Below are 24502 nucleotides of genomic sequence, written 5' to 3' on the forward strand. Positions count from 1 at the left end.
AAAAAAACAGTTAATGCCTATATTGTTTATAAATGACCCCATATGGTAGTGTGTTTTACAGACTTTTAAATATAATCAGTATTTGTCTTGATCATTTTTGTATTTTCTCTGAAAAACAAACAAAAATGTATGCAAAAAATAAGCAATGCTTTTAAAACATGTCTATTAAAAAGTTAAAAAAAATGTTGATGGACCCTTTAACACATTTTGTTGACTGAAAGTAACGTTGCATCTACATGTCTACTAACCCTCATTAGAGTGTTAGTAGAGTATTGGTAGATTGGTAGGGTTAGGGTTAGAATAAGTTGACATTTTCTTGCAAAGTTACTTATAGTCAGTAGAATGTCTGTTGGGGGACCATAACAATAAAGAGTTATCAGATATTAAGCAGACATTCTACTAATAATGTACTGAGAGTTAGTTGACTTATAGTCAACAGAATGTTTGAAAGGGAACATCAAAATAAAGTGTTACCGCGACTCCTGTCTAAAGTTAAGTCATTTGTTTTGTTTAAAAACTTTGAGGAAGTGATTCATGCTTTTATTACTTCTAAACTTGACTACTGTGACTCACTTTATTCTGGGATTAGTCAAACAGCCTTGTCCCGATCACAATTGGTTCAAAATGTGGAAGCTAGACTTCTGACGAAGGTCTAAAAACAAGATCATATTACTCTGGTTTTACACTGGTTGCCTGTGCATAGATTTAAAAATTGTATTTATTGTTTACAAATCACTAAATGGTATGCCTCCGTCATACTGATTTATTGATTGAGCACCATGTAACTAGATCTCTCCGTTCTTCTAACCAGAGACTCTTGTCGAGCCCCAAGACTCTGGAATGATTTTCCCATTTCTATTAGAATGGCTTCTTCTGTGTCTATTTTTAAGTCTAATTCTGGTTGAAGCACTCTTGTCCTTGTCTTATGTTTGCCACATGTTTACTATGTAATTAATAATATTAACTGCTTTGTATTTTTGTCTTTGTGTTATTGGTGTTTTTTAGTCATTTTGTTGTAACGCACATTGGATAAATCTGGTTGTAGTAAATAGTGCTATATAAATTAAATTGACATTGGCATTGCCACTAGTAAAAAATCATCCCATAGGGCTGAAATAGTCTGAAACGTTGTGGGTTACTTGACTGTAACCCTGTTCCGTGAAAAAGTGGGAACGAGATTCTTCGTTGCTCAGCGCAATAGGTACACCATTGTGTGTTTCCGGTTGTGAAGCATGGGTGCAAACACGACAATGAACTTGGCCTTAGATAACCTCTGAAAATTACGTAATTGAAATGCACCCTCGTCAGCGACTATAAAAAGATGTGCAACAGGTGTGGCTTCAGTTATAACTTTGTCTGAAGAGACGTATGGACACATGGACACTCAGTGTGGCAATATAGCGCAGCATCTCATTCCCGCTTTTTCAGGGAACAGGGTTACAAGTCAAGTAAACTGAGACTTTCCCTTTCAAAAGCTTCTATCTATGCTGCGTTGCTCAGCTCTGTGAGAACGAGAATACCAACGCTGCCACACAAAGGTGTGTGGACCCCTCAAGGTTGTGTAGTGTGGGCTCACAAGCACGGAAAATGTCTCAGACATGAGCTTGGGATGTTGACTCTAAGATGTGTGAGCCTGGAGTCACAAGACCATCCAAACTATAAAATCCAATGAATGTATGCGAAGAGGACAACCCTGCATCATATACTTGTTTCAAGGGGGCACCCCGTGCCAAAGCTTTGCTGGATACGAACCCCCGGTAGAATGAGAGAGAATTCAGAGAGAACCAGAGGAGACATTCTGCCGTTCCTTGAGAGGGAAAGAGGTCCCCTTTTCTTAGTAAAATCTTTCCCATATCTGCTCCCAAGAGTGTAAATCACCCTAAGGACTTTAGGACTTTGTCCTAAACCTGTAGCAGAGCCTGCTGCGCTAGCAATTTATGTAGGCAACTACCGTAGTGTTGTCAACCCTCACCAGGACAAGGTAGCCCCTTATCTTTTGGAGGAAGTACTTCAGGGCCAGAAATACACCCATCGATTCGAGACAATTGATGTGCCAATCGAGATGATGACTTCTCCAGATCCCTTGGGCTGGAACCCCATCTTAGTCCGCTCCCCAGCCCGTACAGGAAGTGTCTGTCACTTGCATTTTGCAATGACAACATGCACCTAGAGTGAGACCGAAGATGAACCGTGTTCTAAGCCACATAGAATGGGAATGGAGCCCGCAGTGCGTAACCCTTGCCATAAACATGGATTTTAGAAAGTGCACGAAGCATCCAGCGCATGCACTTACCATAAACATAGATTTTAGAAAGGGCACAAAGCACTCAGTTCGTGCCTTGCACTTATTTGCCTCTGCGGATTGTCCCTGGGTATTTTGGATGAAATCCCCTGGCTTTGAGCCACAACCGAAACTGTCTAATGTGCAACTGACCCATATGTATCACCATAGACGCAGCTGCCATAAGACCTAGAACTCTTTAAAATGTAATTTCCTGACCTTGCCTGATGTTCGTGCACTTTCTAAAACAATCTGGCCAGTATCAGCCAGTCATCTATGTAATTCAAAATGTGGATACCCTGGAGTCGCAGCGGAGCCAGAGTTGCATCCATGCATTATGTGTATGTGTGGGGTGACAAGGCTAGGTCGAATGGAAGGACCCAAGGTTGGTAAGCTAAAAGCGAACCTCAGGATATTCCTGTGTTGTGCCAGAATTTCCATATGAAAATATGCATCCTTGAGACTGATGAACCAATCTTTGTGTTAAGATTGCGACAAAATTATCTCGATAGTTAGCATCTTTAACTTTTATGTTCTGAGAGAATGGTTCAGACCGCATGGATCTAAAACTTTGTTTTCCCTTTTTTTTTGAGGAACCAGAAAGTACTGACTGTAATAGCCTGACTCTCTATCTGGGAGGGGCCTATGGCCCCTTTGCCCAGAAGACATTGCTGATCTCTGATTTTTTTATTTTATTTTGTTTTGTCTAGTGGCAGCATATGCACCTGTCTTGTGACAGCAAATGTACCGGCTCCGGTTCACGGTAGTGGAGAACCAGCCGTTGCACTGTCCTCCGCCTAAACTAAAGAGGCGCCGGGACGCACTTTGGAGTCAGGCAAGAGGACATCCTGATCTGGAGAGAGAGTAAGCGATAGGGGCGGACCCGTCTCTCGCTCCTCAGCCAGATCGACGCGCTAAACTCACAATCCCATTGTGGGTACTAGCCCTTGGAAGCAAGCAAGACGAGCACAAAGTACTTAAACAGTGAACATTTCACAGTGCTCATGATTGCCATGCTCCAACACAAGGGCAGCATGCTCTTCCTCCAAACACACAAAGCAAAACTGATGTGTATTGTATTCAGGCATGGGCCATGAACAAGGACGCACACAACGCTTACTTTGCACGATGCTCTCTTTCTCTTTCACACACTCAGAAAAACTGGATACTAACTCTTAGCAAAGCGTAGCACACAAAAAAAGTGTAGCACACACAAACACACACACACACACACACGCACACACACACACACACACACACACACACACACACACACACACACACACACACACACACACACACACATACACACACACATACACACAATATGGTATCTGATGACAAAGAAACCTGAAGGATATTTAAAATCCTAACAAATGGTTTAATCTATGCTCAGTGTAAATGAATAATTCAGAACTTGTTTACAAATGACTGTACATAATGTGATGAATAGCAGTTCAAACAGTATAATTAGATTTATTTTTTCCAGTAAAGGGTTTTTTACATTTTTATGTAGAGCCACAGTTTGAAGTGATGAAGACATGAAGACAAGCTCATGCATCTGAGTCAGGTTGCAGAGAGGTCTTGTATCTGTTTTCTAGCTTGAAGCACAATACTGCCTGAGAATAAGTTAATGCAACTGCCAGAGGCAGCAGTGCATACATGTGACTCAGGGTCAATGTCAACTATAGGCTAACTCGAAAATAATATTGAGCTTAAATGGTAAATAAAAAGAAAGAGCAAGCCATTCTCATCAGCCCATTGATCCATGCACATACTGTCCTAACTAACCTTCAGCCCACTTAACCACCGACCTACTGGTGTAAACATGGCATAACTGTAGGTTGCTTATGGTTGCCAAGCAACTAACTCATCTAATTTCCAATGGCTTTCTACATGGCTCGATTCAAACATATTACTATTTAGATTTTTATAAACTCAGGTGACATAATGTATAGCTTTTAGCCATTAAAAAAAGAAAGAAATTAAGCGCCTAAGGGGCTGTGTACATGACACCATTTTCAACTAAAAAATTGTTTTTGGCTGTTAATTTACACGACAATGGTGTTTTGGGGGCATGAAAACGTGTTTCAAAGTGCATGTTTTTGAAAAAGATACCGTTATCCTCTCCAACAAGTAGATTTCAAGAATTTACACTTACAAATAATCAGATTAAAGTAGTATGTGTATTTGGCTGGCTGTTCAAAGAGAGGGCTCCAAGCTCTGTATTTTGGCCCGAAACCTGGAGTACTCCCCCCTTATCTCTGGTTAGGATAGTAACCAGGCAAGTGTGAGAAGACGGGGTGGTGGAGGAATGTAGAAAACTGCAGAGGAACATAGGTGAGTGGGATATGTGTGTGTATATATATATATATATATATATATATATATATATATATATATATATATATATATATATACATGCTGATTGGATAGAACAGTTGAACGTGTTTCTCCCTAACTTTGATGTTTCACAAACATAATTTGTGAAAACGGTCACATCATGCACATGCGTATTAAGTGTTCAGTCTATTGTCGCGTTTCTTTGCAAAGTGACAACGCCAACTATATTTTTATATAGTAAAGACATTTGCGATGTTAGAAAACATTTATATTTTAAATAAATACTGTTCTATATATATATATATATATATATATATATATATATATATATATATATTATATATAAAGTCTCTAATTCGAGACTTTGAGTTGATGTGTTACAGATTTCCATCAGCATTGTGCCCTGAACAGATCGACCCCTTAATTGGATGTTGCACTGTGAAAGACAATGGATTCGCTATGGACACTTTCAATCACTTGAGCTTTTGTCACTGGATATTTGCCCGTTTGGAAAGTCATCTGTGTGGGCGGTAATAAACACTAAACTTGTGCTAAAATTGCTGCTGTTTTCTGTGTGAGACAAATTTGTTTTAACATGTTTTCAGTCTCTCGACCCATATTTGACTACATTCATTTTAAAGTGATCTTAACCACATCACAAATGTCTACTTTCTGGCATCAGGACAAATACGTGGCATGTGTTTCTATCTTTAGTCTGTCAATGACTTTTGAATTTCATTTCCTGTCATAAGGAGGGAATGATTTCAATTAAGCTGGGTAATGTTTCTTACAGCCCTCTAGACTAATTCCACTAATGTGTCTGGTTATCCATACAGTAGATATTATAACACACTCTCTATGGTGAGAGTGAGAATCATCATAGCTCACTGAAGTCAGAATTCTGTGGGTTATTCGCTCCATTTTGACTCGTGTTTTAGTCGTTTGTGACAAAGATGAATCTCAGATGGAGATCACACAGTGAACAGCTTTATATTAGCGAACCAATATGAAAGGACTTTTCCACAAATTTGTGGAGAAAGTGGTAGAACAGGGGTTTCAGGAAAGATTACAGTCAAAAGTAACCTTCATGAAAATCCAGAGTCCTGCTCGCTCGAGAAAACTCATCAGACGAGGATCGGTGCTGACAGTCGAAGCGGATGTGATTGAGTTGCCCTTGAGGTTTATACCTGTCCAACCCCCAAGTTTTTTCTGCTCTTCTTGTCACTCCAGCTGTAAAAACCTCTTTGCTTTGCTGTTCAACTATAACATCTGCCTATGTACACCATGCCATGCTCTGTAGATATAAATACAAAGATGTGTGTGTTAGGGATATATACAATTATTTTATTTGGAAGACCTGCATAAGTTGAATGTGATTTCACAAAGTAAAACATGTTCCTCGAACAACATCTGTGTTGATCCTGGAACAAATTTCCAAACAACCAATCAGATTTGAGGGACAATTTTACAGTTTATTTAAGCTTATAACCAGGGTTAGGTGCTTCTACACATGTTATTCACCTATCATTTCCCTCTGACTTTAGGGATAACTTAAGGCTTAGGTTTAGGCAACATTTTCATACAGGAATGAAAATCAGGGGAACATCACAATGAAAATCAACATAGCCATAAATGCAGAGTTTTTAAGATCTCAGTTTTAAGATCAAGAGTTTTAAGAGTCAAGATCCAACAGACCCTGATCAGACGCCGAAAGGATGTTTACACTGCATTATTTTTTGCTTTTGAAAGGAGCACAAGAGATTGAAACAAAACGCATGGGTCTTGAGATAGATTAACTATTTTGAACTTGAAACACCTTCTTTAAAATCCTCAAAATTATTTAGAAATGCTTTGAATTTGTTACGAAAGCAGTGCATTGATGACTGTATCGGATAAAGCGGATTAATTTAGAGTCGCAACTTCTCAGAGAGGATTTTAACTTGCTGACAGATCAACAGTTTCACACTGTCAGCATGCTAAAAATCCTGCTTGAGAAGTCTCCAAATTCATTGTTAAAAAAGTACACTAAATTCACCATTCAAATAGTCTGCAAGGATGTCCACTGAAGGCAAGTTTGTAGAGAACCCAAATGCAGTTTATTTACAAAACGTGATCGAACATAAAACAAAGGCATGACGTGGTATTAACTCAAAACATGGACATGACCAGAACGCTTATCAACATCACTTGCCAACTTGCAAACTTGAGGGCTTAAATACACACAAGACTAATGTCTAGACAAGAGACACCAGTGAACAATGAAACAATTAACCAGTGACAACATGACAATAGAACACATGGCATGATCACATGACTTGAACAGGGGATCACATGACAGACATGAAGAACATGAAACAAAACCAAATCGTGACAGAAATGTGTATAAATAAGAGTGTAGAGAGAAATGAAAGAAGAGAAGGGAAATGGAAATATGAGAAAGCTAACTGGACTGAGTATGTGAAAATGGAGGAGGAGGATTTAGACATAAATGATGTAAGAAATGGCGATGACATAGAAGCTATAAGTGAGAAAAGTATAGGTTTCATGAAAAATGCAGCATTTAGTAATATTCCTAAAAGCAAAGGAAGAAGAATGATTAAAATGTTACCATGGTGGAATAAGGAGTGTGATGTAGCATTAGAATGAAAAGGAGAGGGTACAAGAAGGCATAACTATAAAGAACTAATGGAATATAAGAGAGAATAGACAAAAGTTAAAATTGTGGTAAGAAGGGCAAACAGGTAACATTGGAGAGATTTCTGAGACAGAACAGGGAAAAGTACATCAATAGAAGAGGTATGGAATATGTCTAGAAGGATGAATGGAATAAGGAAGGAGATCCTGTTTTAAATGAAGGGGACGTTATAGCAGTAGAAAACAGTAATAAAGCAGAAATGTTTTGTAATACATTTATAAAAGTAAACAGTAAGGAAAATCTGACTAAATAATTTAAGAAAAAAGGGAGGAAATATTAAAAGAACATCCTCATCTATTGGAAAAAAGAGAAGAAAGAGATAATACAATGGACAGGGGCGTCATGCAAGCCAAAATTCTGAGGGGGCACAATCTGAGGCAATTGTTTTCTGACGGTTACACTAGGCTAGCTATCGATAACGTTACACTGACACAACTTAAGTTAATGCTCTGAATTCGCAGCTAATATCAAATCCATAACTTTTTGATCAAGTTCAAATTTCCAGGTCAATCACAAATAATCCCACTACCTTTTAATATCATCCGATAACTAATTCATACCGATTTGTTGCTTTGCCCACTTACCACTTCAAGACCATCTGTAAAACATTGCCAGCTCAACGTGCGAGACGAGTGAGTTGTTTGAACATACACAGCAAAGATTCAAGAGCGCTGATTTGATATACACAGACACCATATTAGGAAAAAGGGGCGGGCTGATGCTGACCGATTTATTACACATCCAGAATAATCAGCCATGTGATTGGCTAAGGACAAAAAAGCAGGAAAATATACCGATTTTGTTGTTTTATTAACATTAAATAGATCTCCCAAAAATTTTAATTGTCATCATTTACTCTCTAAAGATGTTTTAAACCTGAATAAGTTTCTGTCTTCTGTTGAAGTTATTTGGAAGAATGTGGGTAACCAAACAGTTGATGTACCCCAGTGATTTCCATAGTATATTTTTCGCTATGGAAGTCAATGGGGACCAGCAACTGTCTGGTTACTCACATTCTTCAAAATATATTCTTTTGTGTTCAGCACAAGAAATACATTAATATAGGTTTGGAACAACATTACAGTGAATAAATAATGACAGAATCTTTATTTTTGGGTGAACTATCCCTTTAATGACAAGCGGCTGCATGTTTATTATTAGGGCTACTGTCTCTTTAAGACCTGTACGCAAGCGTCTAATATACACGCATTTGACAAGCAGATTTCTCTCAATTTTCTCGGTTTGCTTTCAGTTTAGACATAACCAATTCATGTATTTTAATCCAATTAATCCGGAAAAATCACTTCCCTGAGAATACATTTGAGTCTTTATAGGCTCTGGTAATTATGGAGCATAATAGGAATAAAGTTGTGACAAAAAAATTATCAGGGAGGAAAAATCTGAGGGGGCACGTGCCCCCTCACTTTGAATGGGCACGACGCCACTGACAATGGATGTCCCATTTGGAGTGATGGAACTAAAATGAGCACTGAGGAGAATGAGAGAAACAACTCCTGGTCAAGATGAAATCAGATATTATATGTTTAAGCAGTTAAGCGAGGAATTGTTGAACGTAATGTTAGAGTTCTATAATAACATCTGGGAAATGGGTACTACCACAAAGTTGGAAAGAGACACTGGTATTGCCAATAAGGAAACCAGGGAAGGATCCAAGTAAGCTGGCTAATTTTAGACCAACAGCCCTTAATATCTCATGTAGGGAAAGTGATGGAGAGAATGTTAACGGACAGATTAGTGTATTTTTTGGAAAAAGAAGGAAACTTCTCACCTTATCAAAGTGGATTTAGGGTAGGAAGATGAACTATGGATCTGGTTATGTGTCTGGAAGCGGAAATAAAAAAAGCTCTATCAAATAAAGAAGCAGTAATAGCAGTATTTTTCGATATAGACAAAGCATATGACATGTTATGGAGAGAGTGTCTGATGGAGAAGATGGGGATAGGAGGAAGAATGTTTAATTGGATTAGTGACTTCCTTAAGCAAAGAACAATAAGAGTGAGAATAGGAGACTCTATGTCATCTCAAGGAATAATAGAAAATGACACTCCTCATGTAAGTGTAATAAGTCTAGTGCTTTTTATAATAATGATAAATAATATTTTTAGTAAGGTGGATAGGAGTATTGGAAGATCATTGTTTGCAGATGATGTGGCTTTGTGTTTCAGAGGAAGAAACACTAAGTTATTATGGGGAAAATGCAGATGGCTGTGGATGAGATAGTTGAATGGTCATACAATTGGGGATTTAAGTTTTCTGTGGAGAAGTCACAAACTATTATATTTTCTGACAAGAAAGTAGGTCATGAATGAAAGTTTAGAATATATAACAAAGTAATGGCACGAGTGACATCAATTTGATTTCTAGGAATGTGGCTGGATACTAGATTTACATGGAAATAACATATTGATAAGGTAGTGAGTAAGTGTAAAAGAGTTTTGAATGTAATGAAATGTATGGCAGGACAAGAGTGGGGAGCAGATAGAGGGGTGCTACAAACAGTTTATATAGCAATGATAAGATCTTTGCTAGACTATGGATGAATAGCATATGGGATGGCTGCAAAATCTCAATTAGAGAAATTGGACAGAATTCAAGTGCAAGCATTGCGAATTTGTTATGGGGCATATACAACAACACCTATTGCAGCAATGCAAGTAGAGATAAATGAAATGCTGCTTGATATTAGGAGACAAAAGTTAAGGGCAGTATATTGGACAAATATTAAGAGCCAGGATGAAGTACATCCAACAACGAATATACTAGGAATGTCTTGGGAACAAGGAATGAATAAACAAAGAGTTTTGGATGGGTTGTTGAAGGGTATATTAAGAAGATCGGGATAGGCAAAAATAGATGTGTACCAAGAGTGATGTACCCACATTACCCTTTATGGATACTTCCTCAGCCAATAGTAGATTTAACTTTACTGAAGATAAGACAAAACGAAGGAAGTAGTGAGATGTAAGTAATGAGAACAAAGGAATATTTAGGGCTTAAGTATGGAAATAATATACAGATATACACAGATGCTTCCAAAAAAGGGGGGAGAGTGGCAGTCAATGTTCCACAGTTACAGAAAGTTATCAACTATCAGTGATGGCTATTCTGCTAGCAATACAACTAATTAAAGAAATAGAAATACAAAATGAGGTCATATGTTCAGATTCATATTCAGCAATAGTCAGGATTGATAACCAAAAGTCAGAATCATGGCCAGACATAGTAATAGAAATCCTTCAAAATCTCTTTGAGTAAAAAAAACAAGGTAGGATAGAAGTACAGTTTATGTGGGTTCCAGCCCATGAGGGAATTAAAGGGAATGAAAAAGCAGATAAATTAGCCAAGCAAGCAGTAGATTACGAAATGGTAGAAATTGAACTACCACACAGTATAAGAGAAATAAAATCAAAGAAAGTGATTAAAAAGTGGCAATAGTATTGGGATAATGAGACTAAAGAAATACATGTATATGCAATCAGTGTTGGGGAAGTTACTTTTTAAAAAGTAGTGTTTGCTCGTTACTCGTTACTTCTTAAAACAGTAATCCGTTACTGTAATTAGTTACCCCCTATGGAAAGTAACTTTTTACATTACTCGTTACTTTTACGTTACTTTTATGTAGCTTGACTTTGGGCAAAACCCAATACATGTTCCTAAATGTTTAGGCCTACATAAAGTTATACTATGGAGGACATAACAGGTATTTCTTTTGTGTTCTTTATTATAAAAAATAGTATCAATAGGCTCCATAGGAACACAATGGGTCATATATCTCAAAATAAAACATACCTCATCTAAATCTAAATCTAAAAAAAAGAGAGATTTTGAGAAGAAAAAAAAACATTGTGAAAAACCTGGATAAACTGAACACCAAAGCCTAACTATTGAACGCTGGTGACGCGTTCATGAAAAATGTCACAAAGAACCGGCAAAAGTAACGATTATGAATAAGGGTGTCACGATTTCGATTTTAAATCGAAATTAATTCACAATCTCAAAAATCGAAATAAAAAATGGAATTGTCGATGCTGCCACGCCCCCATGTCGCGCCCGTGATGGAAAGTTCGGATCGTTTTACTGACTCTGTTCAATCTCGTTCATCAAAATGAACTAATCTTTTTTCAAGTCATTTCAGGGGCTTTAAATGTTATACTTTTAACAGGCAAATTCCCCGAACACATCCACCTACGCAATCTTGATCATATTCTGAATTAAGAAATCATTATAATGCAGTCAAAAATAATTTACAGGGAACATTTATAATGACTTGACCTTCCAAGTCTTTTGTTCATTTGTCATGTGACAAGAGGCGAACATGAACGACTCATCACGGCGTGGGAAAAAAAGCACACGTGTTGAAAGGCTGTGATTCCTCTAACTTAGATTCTATGCCCGAGCCCGAACTTGGCCCAACCCGGGCAGATATTTCCGTCAGTATCCTCGGGCCGGGCTCTTGATCTACAGACGTGCACTCCCAACGCAATAGAGTGCGGCGCGGAACTAGATTTGATGGCCAAGTGCGGGCGCGGGCGGTAATGCACTCACTCTGTGTGTGCGGGAGAATAAAACGATTCGCGGACTCCCGCAAACTAGAAATATCTATGAAGAAAACAAATAAAAACTAATACATTTTTATTTATCTGTTGCAGAAAAGCAACAAGAACAACTAAAACAAAATAGAAACGATTTACAGGCCAGACATTCTATAACATGTTTGCAGTGTTGAGCGATTTAGCCAATCACAGACATATGTGTTGATTTCTTGAACACAATGGCCAATCAGAAGCATTTAAGATAGACTATCCTCACCGCTCAAAATGTCTCGGTTACGTATGTAACCCTAGTTCTCTGATAGGGAACGAGACGCTGTGTCAAATGCTGTGGGAACGCCCCTGCGTTGTGCATCATGAAGCACGTATGGAATCAGCCCAATGGAGAGATGGAACGTCATAGGCGGGTGACGTCATCGACCAGGAAACTATAAAGCCCCCCATAAACACAAGCGCAACAGCTTCTGATAGGCCTGAAGGAAGCGCTAGCGGGAATGCCGGGAGTATGGTGGAATGACGCAGCGTCTCGTTTCCTATCAGGGAACTAGGGTTACATACGTAACCGAGACGTTCCCTTTCAAGGGAACTCGAGCTGCGTCAAACGCTGTGGGAACGCCAATACCCACGTCGCCATAGGACCAAGCGACCGCCATGTGAGAACTAGCGCACAGAGGACGAGAGCACCTGTGCCCCAGGGGTAGAACTTAAGTCTAGGTCGTAGAACTTAATGAAAGTATGCGGTGAAGACCATCCAGCCGCATCACAAACGTCACTGAGGGAAACTCCTGACAGTAAGGCTTTAGAAGCCGCCATACTCCTGGTAGAGTGGGCTCGTACAGCCAAAGGTGAAGGCTGACCAGCCGACTCATAGGCAAGTGAGATAGCCTCGACCACCCACTTGCTCATTCTCTGTTTAGACGCGGGACACCCCTTCTTGGGTGGCCCAAAGCACACAAATAGTTGTTCTGACTTCCACCACAGGGCAGTTCTGTGGACATAGGCGTCTAACGCCCTAACAGGGCAGAGTAAATTAAGTTTCTCCTGGTCAGACGACAGAAATGGGGGAAGACAAAAGGCCTGCAGAACTGTAGGTCTAACAACATTAGTAGGGACCTTGGGAACGTAACCTGGTCTAGGATGCAGAAAAGCCTTAACCATGCCAGGCGAAAATTCCAGGCACGAGGCTGAAACCGACAGAGCCTGCAAATCTCTGATTCTCTTTAGTGAGGAGATAGCAAGAAGAAAGATAGTCTTAAACGTGAGAAACTTCTCAGGAACTTCTTCGATAGGTTCAAGAGGAGCTAGGGAAAGACCTTCTAATACGATGGCCAGATCCCAGGTCGGCACCCTCGTACGAACTGCTGGCCTCAGCCTCAGTGTGCCACGAAGGAAACGAGTTATAAGCGGGTGTCTCCCAAGAGAAAGTCCACTGAAAGGGACGTGGTAAGCAGCCAGTGCCGCCACATACACCTTTAGTGTGGAGGGGGATAGCCCTGTGGAGAAGCGCTCCTGCAGGAATTCCAGCACTGCACCCACTGGGCAGTTAACTGGGTCCTGCAGGTGCTCTCCACACCAAGAAGTGAAGAGTTTCCACTTCAAGGCATAAAGCTTCCTCGTGGATGGAGCTCTGGAGTGAAGAATGGTCTCAACAACCTCGGTTGAGAGACCAGAGTTCATGAGCTGGGCCCCTTCAGAGGCCAAGCCCACAATACTGGGCGGGGGTGAAATATCATGCTGCCCGCCTGAGAGAGTAGATCCCTCCTGACCGGGAGCTCCACGGGAGAGCCGTCCAGGAGAGAAATCAGGTCCGCAAACCATACTCGGGCCGGCCAGAACGGGGCTACTAATAGTAGGCTGACCCCGTCCCGGCGAACTCTCTCCAGAACTCCAGGTAGCAGAGCAATCGGGGGAAGGCGAACAGACGTGACCTCGGCCACGGCTGCACCATAGCGTCCAACCCCAGAAGGGCTGGATGGCTGATGGAAAACCACAGATGACAATGCATGGTCTCCTTGGAAGCGAATAGGTCCACCTCGGCGCGACCGAAACTCAACCAAAGGAGCTCCACCACCTCGGGATGGAGTCTCCAATCCCCCGGCCTCGGCCCCTGTCTCGACAGGGAGTCTGCTACCACATTCAAATACCCCGGAAGATACATTGCTCTCAGAAATAGTAACCTCCCTTGGGACCACAGGAGGATCTGACGGGCCAACTTGTAAAGCCGGCGAAACCGCAGGCCCCCCTGATAATTTATATAAGAGACCACCGACGTGTTGTCTGACTGAACTAACACATGATGACCTCCCAGGTCTGCTAGGAAGTGTTTCAGAGCCTGGAACAAAGCCAACATCTCTAGACAATTTATAAGCCGTGATAGATGATGGTCATGCGACACCCCTTGGGCTGGACGACCACTCGTGACCGCCCCCCACCCTGTGAGGGAAGCATCCGTCGTTAGCGTTACGCGACGACAAAGAGCCCCCAACACAGGCCCTTTGAATAGGAACCAAGTTTGTTTCCACATGACCAGAGCACGAAGGCAGCGCCGCATGACTTTGACCGTGCGGAGCGGATTTCCCCTCGGGGAGAATCCCTTGGTCCCGAGCCACCACTGTAGCGATCTCATGTACAACAGGCCGCAAGGTATAACATCGGACGCTGCTGCCATCAGACCCGACAGTCTCTAAAACTGTTTTACAGTAAGTAGCTGGCCTAGCTTTACTTGTTTCACAGCTGAGAGAATCGAAACGATGCGGGTCGGAACGAGTCGCGCCTGCATCGAAACCCAAACCCAAACGACACCCAGAAAAGTGGTCTTCTGAGGAGATAATACACTTTTCTTTGCGTTCAGCCTCAACCCCAACTTCCTGATATGAACGAGAACGACATCTCAATGTCGAACCGCCATCTGCACTGTCTGAGCTAAAATCAACCAATCGTTGATGTAATTGAGGACACGAACAACCTGAAGCCTCAGGGGCACTAGTGCTGCGTCCATGCATTTCGTGAAACTGCGGCGAGATAAAGCTAGGCCAAACGGAAGAACCCTGTGCTGGTACACCTCGCCCCCGAAGGCGAACCTCAGGAACTTCCTGTGTTGTGGAAGGATGGAAATGTGGAAGTACGTGTCCCTTAGATCTATCGGGACAGACCAGTCCTTGGATCTGATTTGTGACACGATCTGCTTGATAATGAGCATCTTGAATTTTGGCTTCCCTACCGAGCGATTCAATAGGCGCAGGTCTAAAATTGGACGCAGCCCCCCATCCTATTTTGGAAAGATGAAATATCGGCTGTAATAGCCTGACTCCACACTGGGAGGAGGAACCCGTTCTATAGCCTCCTTTTGAAGGAGTGCTTTTACCTCTTGTTCCATAACCAGAGCCTGCTCGGGGCCCACCACTGTAGGCAGAACCCCTCTGAATCTTGGTGGACGACACCTGAATTGGACAGCATAATCCCCTTCTATTGTCTGCAGGACCCAATGAGATATTTTTGGAAGGCTTTTCCACTCTGCCAGAAATTCTACTTAGGGTACCAGTCTCTCGAGACTGGCCTCTGGTGTAACTTGAGCAGCAAACACAGCGCCCTGTAACGGCACACCGGCAGGGAACAACTGGTCTAACCGCTCTGAAACCCTCCTCAGAGGGAGCGAGCGTCCCTCAGGAAATCGCTCGCTGGGACCGTCTGCGCCCCGGCATGAAGGCGGGGTTGGCAGAACGGGCCCCTGAGGGCACCGAGGAAGAATGGGGACCGTAGAAAGAGGTGCACACCTTTCCGCCTCGGTGGGGACCACCCTCAGTGTCCTGCGCGCCGTGGCACCAGGACTTCTTCTTAGCCGAAGCCTTCTTAGCTAATTTAACTGTCCTCATATCAGTTCTATTACTGGGAGATTTCGGCTGAGAGTGCCGCGGCTGAGCCCACTGTCCAGCAGGGGGAGCACGAGACGCGACACTTTGCTTCAGCGTCCTATATGATGAGCTCGCAGACGGCCGGGGCTGCTCCCGGCCGTCTGCCACAACGTCTGTCTCACAACGCAGGGGCGTTCCCACAGCGTTTGACGCAGCTCGAGTTCCCTTGAAAGGGAATGGTCTTTTTGTTCAGTGCTGAATTCTGAAAGCTGGCAAATCCTCTAATTATAACAAACAACGTGTAGGCTATATATTATGAAAGATTCATTGTGCAGTCAGCTTCATTGATAATAACAGAGAAGTGTGAGATTGCGATGAACTGATGTCAGCTTTTTAGGAGCAATAGCCACCTGTGCTTAAAAAAATAAATAAATCGAGAATCGAATCGAACCGTGACCTTAGAATCGAAAATGTAATCGAATCAAGGATTTGGAGAATCGTGACATGACAACCCTAATTATGAATATGTCAAATATAGCAAGGAGACATTTCAATTGTTCATTATTAAACAAGTATTTTCTGTGTCTGTGTCAGCTGCAAAGATGAAGTTGAGAATGCTGACTCGCGATCTTTGCAGTAGTGAAGGCCTATTAGCCTACAGTACAGAGAAATTCAATGTCGGAGCGAGATTTGAACGAGCGCCGTCTTACCGGTGAGCATGTGGGGAGCATGTGGGGCGAATATTATTTTGCTTGATATGCCAATCCTTAATATTTGGTGTTTTAAATGCCTTGTTGAGGTCTCTGTGAAAGTTTTAAGGCAGTCTTTTAGTGCCGCTTTTAGTCACGTCCCTAACATTGTTTTTTCCTCATAAATGCGAACACGAAAAAATAAAATAAAATAAATATTTTGTGTTCTGTGGAGAGCCAACCCTTCTTCATCCAGCGGGCAGTATTACTTTTGGTTTGCGCAGTGTAATTCACAGAATTGATTGCTCTGCTACCAGCCTCTGTCACGTACCATGTGGAGCTTGTGACTATTGGGCAAGCGCGAGCTGAGAAGGCAGTGTCGCTGTCAAATCTGTCCCTGGGAAAAGTAACATTGCAGCGAATTGAAAAAGGAACTACGTTTCGTTACCAAATTTACAGTAGTGGCGCATTACACTACCCTTTACCCGAAAAAAGTTGTTACGTTACTGTAACGTGTTACTTTGTACAATACAAAAGAAAGTGGGAAAAGGTAGAAAGAGTGGCGAAAATAGGAGGGACGAAAATATAATTACAAGATTAAGGATGGGACATACAAGTTTGAGTACAACATTACATCTAATATCTAAACATCCAACAGGAATGTGTGAGAAATGTGGACAGAGTGGAACTGTACAACGTGATTATAAATTGTAAGGATTATGAAAAGAGAAGAAATATGGAAGAATGAAAGAAAATAGTTAGTATTAAAGAATATATTAGACTCAGAAATAGTACGGTAAAGGTGTTGTTTCAGTTTCTGAATAACACAGGATTAATTAAAAGAATGTAGGAGAAATGTATATAAGAGAGGTAGAGAGGATATAGTGAATTATTGGGAGTTAAAGGGGTGAATACTGGAGGAGCTGAACACGCAGCGCCAGTGGGTATATGGGATATGTAGTGGGGATGTTTAGAAAGTATTAAGAGGAATAGGAAACTGTTTCTGAGCCAAGATACCTGATGATGGCAGTAATGCACACTTTAAGTGCGGTTGCCAATAAAATACAGAAGAAGAAGAAGAAGAAGAAGAAGAAAAAGAAAAAGAAAAAGAAAAAGAAGAAGAAGAAGAAGAAGAAGAAGAAATCGTGACATAGTCAAGCATCCTGACCCAACCCTAATGTTGCATGTTTGGTCAGACTGAAAGCTGGTTTTAAGTGATCCATGCACAGTGATATAAATCATCATGCTCATCCGAGTGAGAAGTGGGTGGTGAGAACAGAGAGGTGTAGTTACAGTATGTGTTCTTGGTTGCTACAGTATGAGAAATCAACTAAATTAAATGACCAACTTCCTAGCAACCAGTGTCCAAATTGTTGCTATGATAATTTTTAGAATGCAAACTTTTAACCTAAAAGCTATTACGCATTACTTCATTTATTTGAAAAGCTCTTGCAGTTTTACTACACTAATACAATGGACTCTGAAAGTGCAGTAAACAATCATAGTGCGTTTAGCTCAATCTAACCTGTGGCAGTGTCATGTCCTGTGGCTATTTGGGGTTGGTAACCATGGAAACAATCCCCATGGTGTCTTTGAGAGTGTCACCTGGAAGATCAATCCATTTGCTTGCTTTTTCCTCATAAGATGGAGGAAAGTAACCTAACTCAGGGGTGAATTTTCATCTCCACATGTCCTGACCCTCTTTTGACCTGCATAGATCAGGCTTGGAGCGATCAGTGTGTTTGCCAGCAGGGTAGTTTCCGATGCGCTTAACAGAATTGTTATTGTTTGTTTAGATATTGAATTGGCTCATAAATACTATATTGATGGAAGTTTATTCTGTTCTGTGCAGAGTCAGCCCCGCCCACCCCTCAGACCACAGACACACCCCCTCCCACGTGGCAGCCGCTGACCAATCATGGAGAGGCGGGCAAGTACTGCTGCTTGTGTGGCGCCTGGTTCAACAACCCACTGATGGCACAGCAACACTATGAAGGCAAGAAGCACAAGAGAAATGCGGCCAGGGCGCGATTGCTGGAGCAGCTGGCTGGCAGTCTAGATGCCAACGAAAGTACAGGTCAGTCTTCAATTGAGTGTTAAAGTTCAATTTAAGAACAAAAATCTAAACTTGTTTCCTCTTGAGTGAATAACTAAACTAAAACGGGCTAAAGAGCTACAAGGATGCAGTTCAGAGACCATGCATTTTGAAGAACACGTTTCTTACATCCAGAAATCTTTAAGGTCACATACAACACAGTACCTCACCTTCCTCTACTTCCCACAGTCAGTGACTTTGTGCTCTTCAAATGCATATTTCACATTGATGTAATCACTAGACATGTTAGTCATACAGTGTGTGATAAAGGTGTCTTGACAGATCTCTTAAGCCAGTTCAAATAAACTGTGAGTTACATCGCAGTGGTTGCTCTGGGTTTTCAACAAGGTCGAGTCGAGTATTGCCTTCGGATACATCTCAAGAACTAGATCCATAAGCCTTGAGGGTTACTTTCCCTAAGGCAAATTATCAAAAGGCTTGTCACTTGTCTTTAGAAAATAAGACTTAAAGCAATTTGATTCCGATTCTGCTACTGAAATGTACAAATCAGTCTGATTCAGACTTATTTTGTTCAGTAGTTGTTTAAAGACTTATTCAGTGACATTCTTTCTGCATAACCATGAAAATGAAAGACTGAAAAAATTTTAACACTAATACAAAGTATATGTCATTTGTGTTTTTTGTTTTTTTTATCAAACCTATTTTAGTTCACTCAAAAACACAAAAAAGTGACCTTAAAGAATAATCCAAAAGAAGATATTTTGATATTTGTTGTCCATAAAATGATATCCTGAAAACACTGATTGGCTGATCAAAGTGATTGGCATCTAAACTTATATATGTACACACACACACAATGTTGTTTGGACCCCAATGACTTTCATAATATCCGGTTGGAACATGAATGAGTAAATATTGACATTTTCAATTTTGGGTGAACTGTTCCATTAAAAGCTTCTGTTTTCCATAATGTTCAAAAGTGGATGGTGATTGTATACTGCCTTGATCCATAAAACCACAATAAAAGCATAATAAAAATGGTCCACACCACTAATGCACTATGTTCTAAGTTTTTAAAGCCATTGTTCACTATTTATCTTCACTCTAGCACTGTATGTTGTGCAATCTTGCCATATCATATGCTGCCTTCACATGCTATCATAAATTTCATACTTCCCACTTCTGAAGTCGTGATTTAGAGCTCATCGCATTCAAATTTTGACTTGAGAGGGCTTTTGTGTACAATTTTTTTAACCAGGAATCTAGTATTTGCAATGATTCCGATAGCATGTGAATGAAGCAATAATCACAACATCCAAGAGCATCATATTGACTAGTGTTATGGGGCTTTTGGAGGTGAACAATTATTTTTAAGTGAAACAGTGTGAACATCCTGTGCAGAAAAAACCCTGCTGCCATCAATGCCGAAGTTATTTAGAAGGAGACAGAGATAACCGATGTGTGAGGGTAGAAAGACTGTCCTAATGTTTCCTTAAATACCAGCAAACTGACCAGTCCAAGGGTATTCAGAGCTTGGGGCTCATGACACATCAGTCACAGTGAAGAGTATTGTCCAAAAAGAGCATATGGATACCTGCCAAGTCTCAGCAGGTAATTGAGATTCTGCATTACCAGGGATAGAAACACACACATCACAATGCAGAGGACGAACAAACCAAGAAGCCATGCCTTATTTTTAACCACAGTTAACAATCTTGCCAGTAAAGTCCATCATAAAGTCATGCATTTAAAAGGTCTTGGGGGGACAAACCTGTTGCGCTGCTCATGGTGTTGAAAAACACATAGTGCTTCCCTTTCAATAAAAAGACTGTGGAATCTGCAGTTGTTGATGGTTTTTGTCAAGCCTGGAGGCAACAAAAACAAAAATATTACATTGACGCTTGCATTCTGGATAAGAGATTATCATTTTATCCCAGCAGGATGCTCTTGTCAGGAGCTTTTCACTGTGAATGTCATGTCAATTGAAATATAAGAAGAAATGCTGTTGATTACAAAAGCCTCTAATCAAGCTGTTCCTCACTCGCAAACATCACATCTGCTGTTAGTTAAAGGTGAAAGATCTCAAAAAGCATTCACTTAACCCAGTTTACTGTTCATTGACTACTATTAGTATGCCGTTCATGGGTTTATCTCCCCCCAAAGTGTAAACAATGAGCCCCTGAAGCACCCTCCATACCAGGGGTGTCCAAAACTGTTCCTAGAGGGACACTGTCCTGTAGATTTCCCTATCAGGAATGCGTCATGAAGCACGTATGAAATCAGTCCAATGGCGAGACGGAACGTCATAGGCGGGGGACGTCATCGACCAGGAAACTATATAAGCACCCCAAAACACAAGCGCGTCAGCTTCTGAGTCTTCAGCAAGCGCTCTGTGTGTGAATATATCAGTCTGTGTCTCAAAGTGTTTTTGTCTGTCCTTAGAAATTGCTAGGCAGGAGTTTTTCACATATAAAAAAAACAACAATAAAGAAACGATATATATATAATATGGCGAGCGAACAGCAGTTCAGAAAGTGTGTTCATCCCTGCCCACGTTATATCACGGGTGGGGACACTCACGATCTGTGTGTTGTTTGTATGGGAGTGCAGCATGCCCAGTCAGCTCTCGAGGGAGCTGATTGCGAGCATTGCGAGTGTATGTCAATGAAAACGCTCCGCTCCCGCCGAGCCCTCTTCGAGGAGAGTGGTTCGGTGCGCGCTCCCCGCGGTTCGGGTCCCGCTGCTGCCGAGGCACAGCGGAGGCTTCAATCGTGGGGATCGCAAATGGATCTATCAGCGGGGATTGAGACGGGCTCTGCCTTATCTCAGCCTTTACCTGGTAGATCCAGTGCCTCAGATCCGGGTGTGGAAGCACGCGCTGCGGTTTCTTCCCCCCGGGCTGAGGCACCATCACTTCAATTATCCAGTTCTGAGGATCTGGATGTTGAAAGTATTGATACAGCAGAGACTGGGGACTCGTCACTTCAGTCTCCTGCTATTGAGGAGCTTATGGAGGAGCTCACTCGTGCTGTAGAAAAATTAAGCATCGAGTGGCCAGCTGATAGACAGGAATCTCGTTCAAAAAGTAAACTAGATGAAAGATGTCTGCCGTCTCGTGCTGCACCTCCACGCCGGTGTCTTCCATTCTTTCCTGACCTCCACACCAAGGTGTCGAGGTCATGGAAAAGACCAGTGTCATCCAGAATATTTAGCCAGCAAACATCTGTTTATTCAAATATTTCTGGGGCTAAGAATTATGGTTATAGGGCGATGCCTAAGCCTGAAGAAACGCTAGCGAGCCATCTATCTCCAGATACGGCATCGTCATTTAAGACACCGGCATTCCCCACAAAGCCATTAAGAAATACCTCGGCTTTGGTGGGCAAAGCTTACTCGGCGGCAGGTCAAGCGGCAGCGTGCTTACATACTATGTCGATATTACAAGCATATCAAGTAGACCTATTAAAAGATATGAGTGAGGGGGATGAAATTAGTGCTGACGTAATTCGAGAATTGCGTCAGGCAGCAGATCTATCTCTCCGTGCCCCCAAGGAGATGGCCAAATCAGTGGGCCGTTCTATGGCAGCCATGGTGGCAACGGAGAGACACTTATGGTTGAATTTATCCAACATGAAAGAAAAGAAAAAATCTTTTCTCCTCGACGCCTCGCTTTCAACTGCTGGCCTCTTCGGTGACTCAGTGAATTCGGTCATCGAGAGGTTTCAGGAAGAGAAAAAGCAGGCGGCGGCGCTCCAGAAATTTCTCCCCCTCCGTGTTCATGTCTCCGGGGCTGCTGGGCGGGAGCAGCCCCGGCCGTCGAGTAGCTCCTCACACCGGGCGCAACAGAAAAGGACCGTCGCGTCTCGTGCTCCTCCCCAGCAAGACTGGGCCGAGGCGCGGTGCTCTCAGACGAGGTCTTCCAGGGGCAAGGCCGATCTGAGGACGGTTATTGTCGCCAGGAAGGCTTCGTCGAAGAAGAAGCCCTGACGCCAGAAACGTCAGGGTACTGAGGGTGGTCCCCACCAAGAGAGAAAGGTGTTCGCCGCAGTACACGGCGCCCGTTCTCTCTCGGTGCCCTCAGGGCCCCTTTCTGCCAACCCCGCATGCGTGCCGGGGCGTAGACGTCCCAGTGAGCGCTTTCCCGAAGGACGCTCGCCCGCTCTGAGGAGCGGTTTAGAGTGGTCAGACCAGTTGTTCCCTGCCGGTGCGCCGTTACAGGGTTACTGTGTCTGCCTCTCAAAATATTCCAGAGGCCAGTCTCGAGAGACTGGTACCCTTAGTAGAATTTTTGGCAGAGTGGAAAAGCCTTCCAAATGTATCTAATTGGGTCCTGCAGACTATCGAGAAGGGGTACGCGATTCAGTTCAGATCACGCCCGCCTCGCTTCAGAGGGGTTCTGCCCACAGTGGTGGGCCCCAAGCAAGCTCTGGTTATGGAACAGGAGGTGAAAACTCTCCTGCTGAAGGAGGCTATAGAACGAGTTCTTCCTCCCAGCAGAGAGTTGGGTTATTACAGCCGATATTTCATCGTTCCAAAGAAGGATGGGGGGTTGCGTCCAATTTTAGATCTGCGCCTGTTAAATCGCTCAGTAGGGAAGCTCAAATTCAAAATGCTTACTCTCAAGCAGACTGTGTCACAGATCAGGTCCGAGGACTGGTTTGTCACGATAGATCTAAAGGACGCATACTTCCACATTTCCATCGTTCCACAACACAGGAAGATTCTGAGGTTCGCTTTCGGGGGCGAAGCGTACCAGTATCGAGTTCTTCCGTTCGGCCTAGCACTGTCTCCCCGAACTTTCATGAAATGTATGGATGCAGCTCTGGCTCCGCTGCGACTCCAGGGCATCCGCATTTTAAACTATATCGACGATTGGTTGATTCTGGCTCAATCGGAGCATCAGGCAATTCGGCATCGAGATGTCGTTCTCGCCCATATCAAAAAGTTGGGGTTGAGGCTCAACGCCAAGAAGAGTGTGCTTTCTCCAGTACAGAGGACCACTTTTCTGGGCGTGGTTTGGGATTTGACGACGATGCAGGCACGTCTGTCTCCTGCTAGTATAGCTTCTATTCTCTTAGCCGTCAAACAGGCAAAGCTAGGCCAGTCACTCACTGTAAAAGAATATCAGGATTCTGGGTCTGATGGGAGCAGCGTCCAAAGTTATACCTTGCGGCCTGCTGTACATGAGACCACTGTGGTGGCTCAGGACCAAGGGGTTCTCCCCGAGGGGAAACCCGCTCCGCAAGATCAGGGTCACGCGACGGTGTCTGCAAAAAGCACTTGTTTGAGATGTATTTGCGATGTTTGAGTTGGAGGAGCCTCGATACACGCAAGGGGTGCCATTAATGTCGCAGAAACTACATCACCTTTAAGATTAATCCGCATTTGTACCAAATGCCAACAAATCTACAACCCTCTTTAACCTCAAGGGATAGCCATTGTAATGTTGCATCATCTTTTTGTAGCTTATGTTTATACAGTCATATATTTGCCCAGATGGAATGTGCAAACCTTTTCATATTTCTGCTTTGGGCAAAATCAGCTGAATTGTATATGGCTACCGGTTTTAATGCCTGAAATAATAATAAATGTATATTTGACAATAAATAATGTTTTAATAACAAAGTTCGGGAGGAGCACTTTCAGATTATTAACCTAATTAACATGGGAGGAGCTCATCCAGTCAACTCAAATAGCATCAGGAGGTATATATAAAGAAGACTCTCCTCTGTTCTATGACAGTTTTCCAGCACCCCTCCTCTACCCCTTCTCCTCACTAGTAAACTATTCCTATCCCAACCTGGGATGGGGCAGTATTCTGGGTTCGAAAAGGTTTATGTGTGAACTACTGAAGTGGTTTAACTGTGTACATATGCTAATAATTAATACAATTTGTTTCCTATCATTTGATATTTATATTCACAAACTCCCAAAATTCTTTAAATATTTCCGCAATGACATTCCAAACTTGTATTTTGTTATTATTTCTAGGTAACCAAAAAGAAGAAATCTTTTC

At 42.3% G+C, this 24502-nt stretch overlaps 1 protein-coding gene across 1 annotated transcript in view; it reads left to right on the plus strand.

The window, feature by feature from the left end:
• The window catches only part of LOC143744775 (zinc finger matrin-type protein 4), a 173457-nt gene that overhangs the window by 81766 nt on the left and 67189 nt on the right, over window positions 1-24502 (plus strand). Inside the window, exon 5 of the mRNA XM_077236417.1 lies at window positions 18283-18507. Coding sequence (XP_077092532.1) covers window positions 18283-18507 — 225 coding nt within the window. The remainder of the gene's footprint in view (window positions 1-18282; window positions 18508-24502) is intronic.

Source organism: Siphateles boraxobius, unplaced genomic scaffold (assembly GCF_051911475.1).
Source record: "Siphateles boraxobius isolate OS27281-9 unplaced genomic scaffold, OSU_SipBor_1 20, whole genome shotgun sequence".
Classification (NCBI taxonomy): Eukaryota; Metazoa; Chordata; class Actinopteri; order Cypriniformes; family Leuciscidae; genus Siphateles; species Siphateles boraxobius.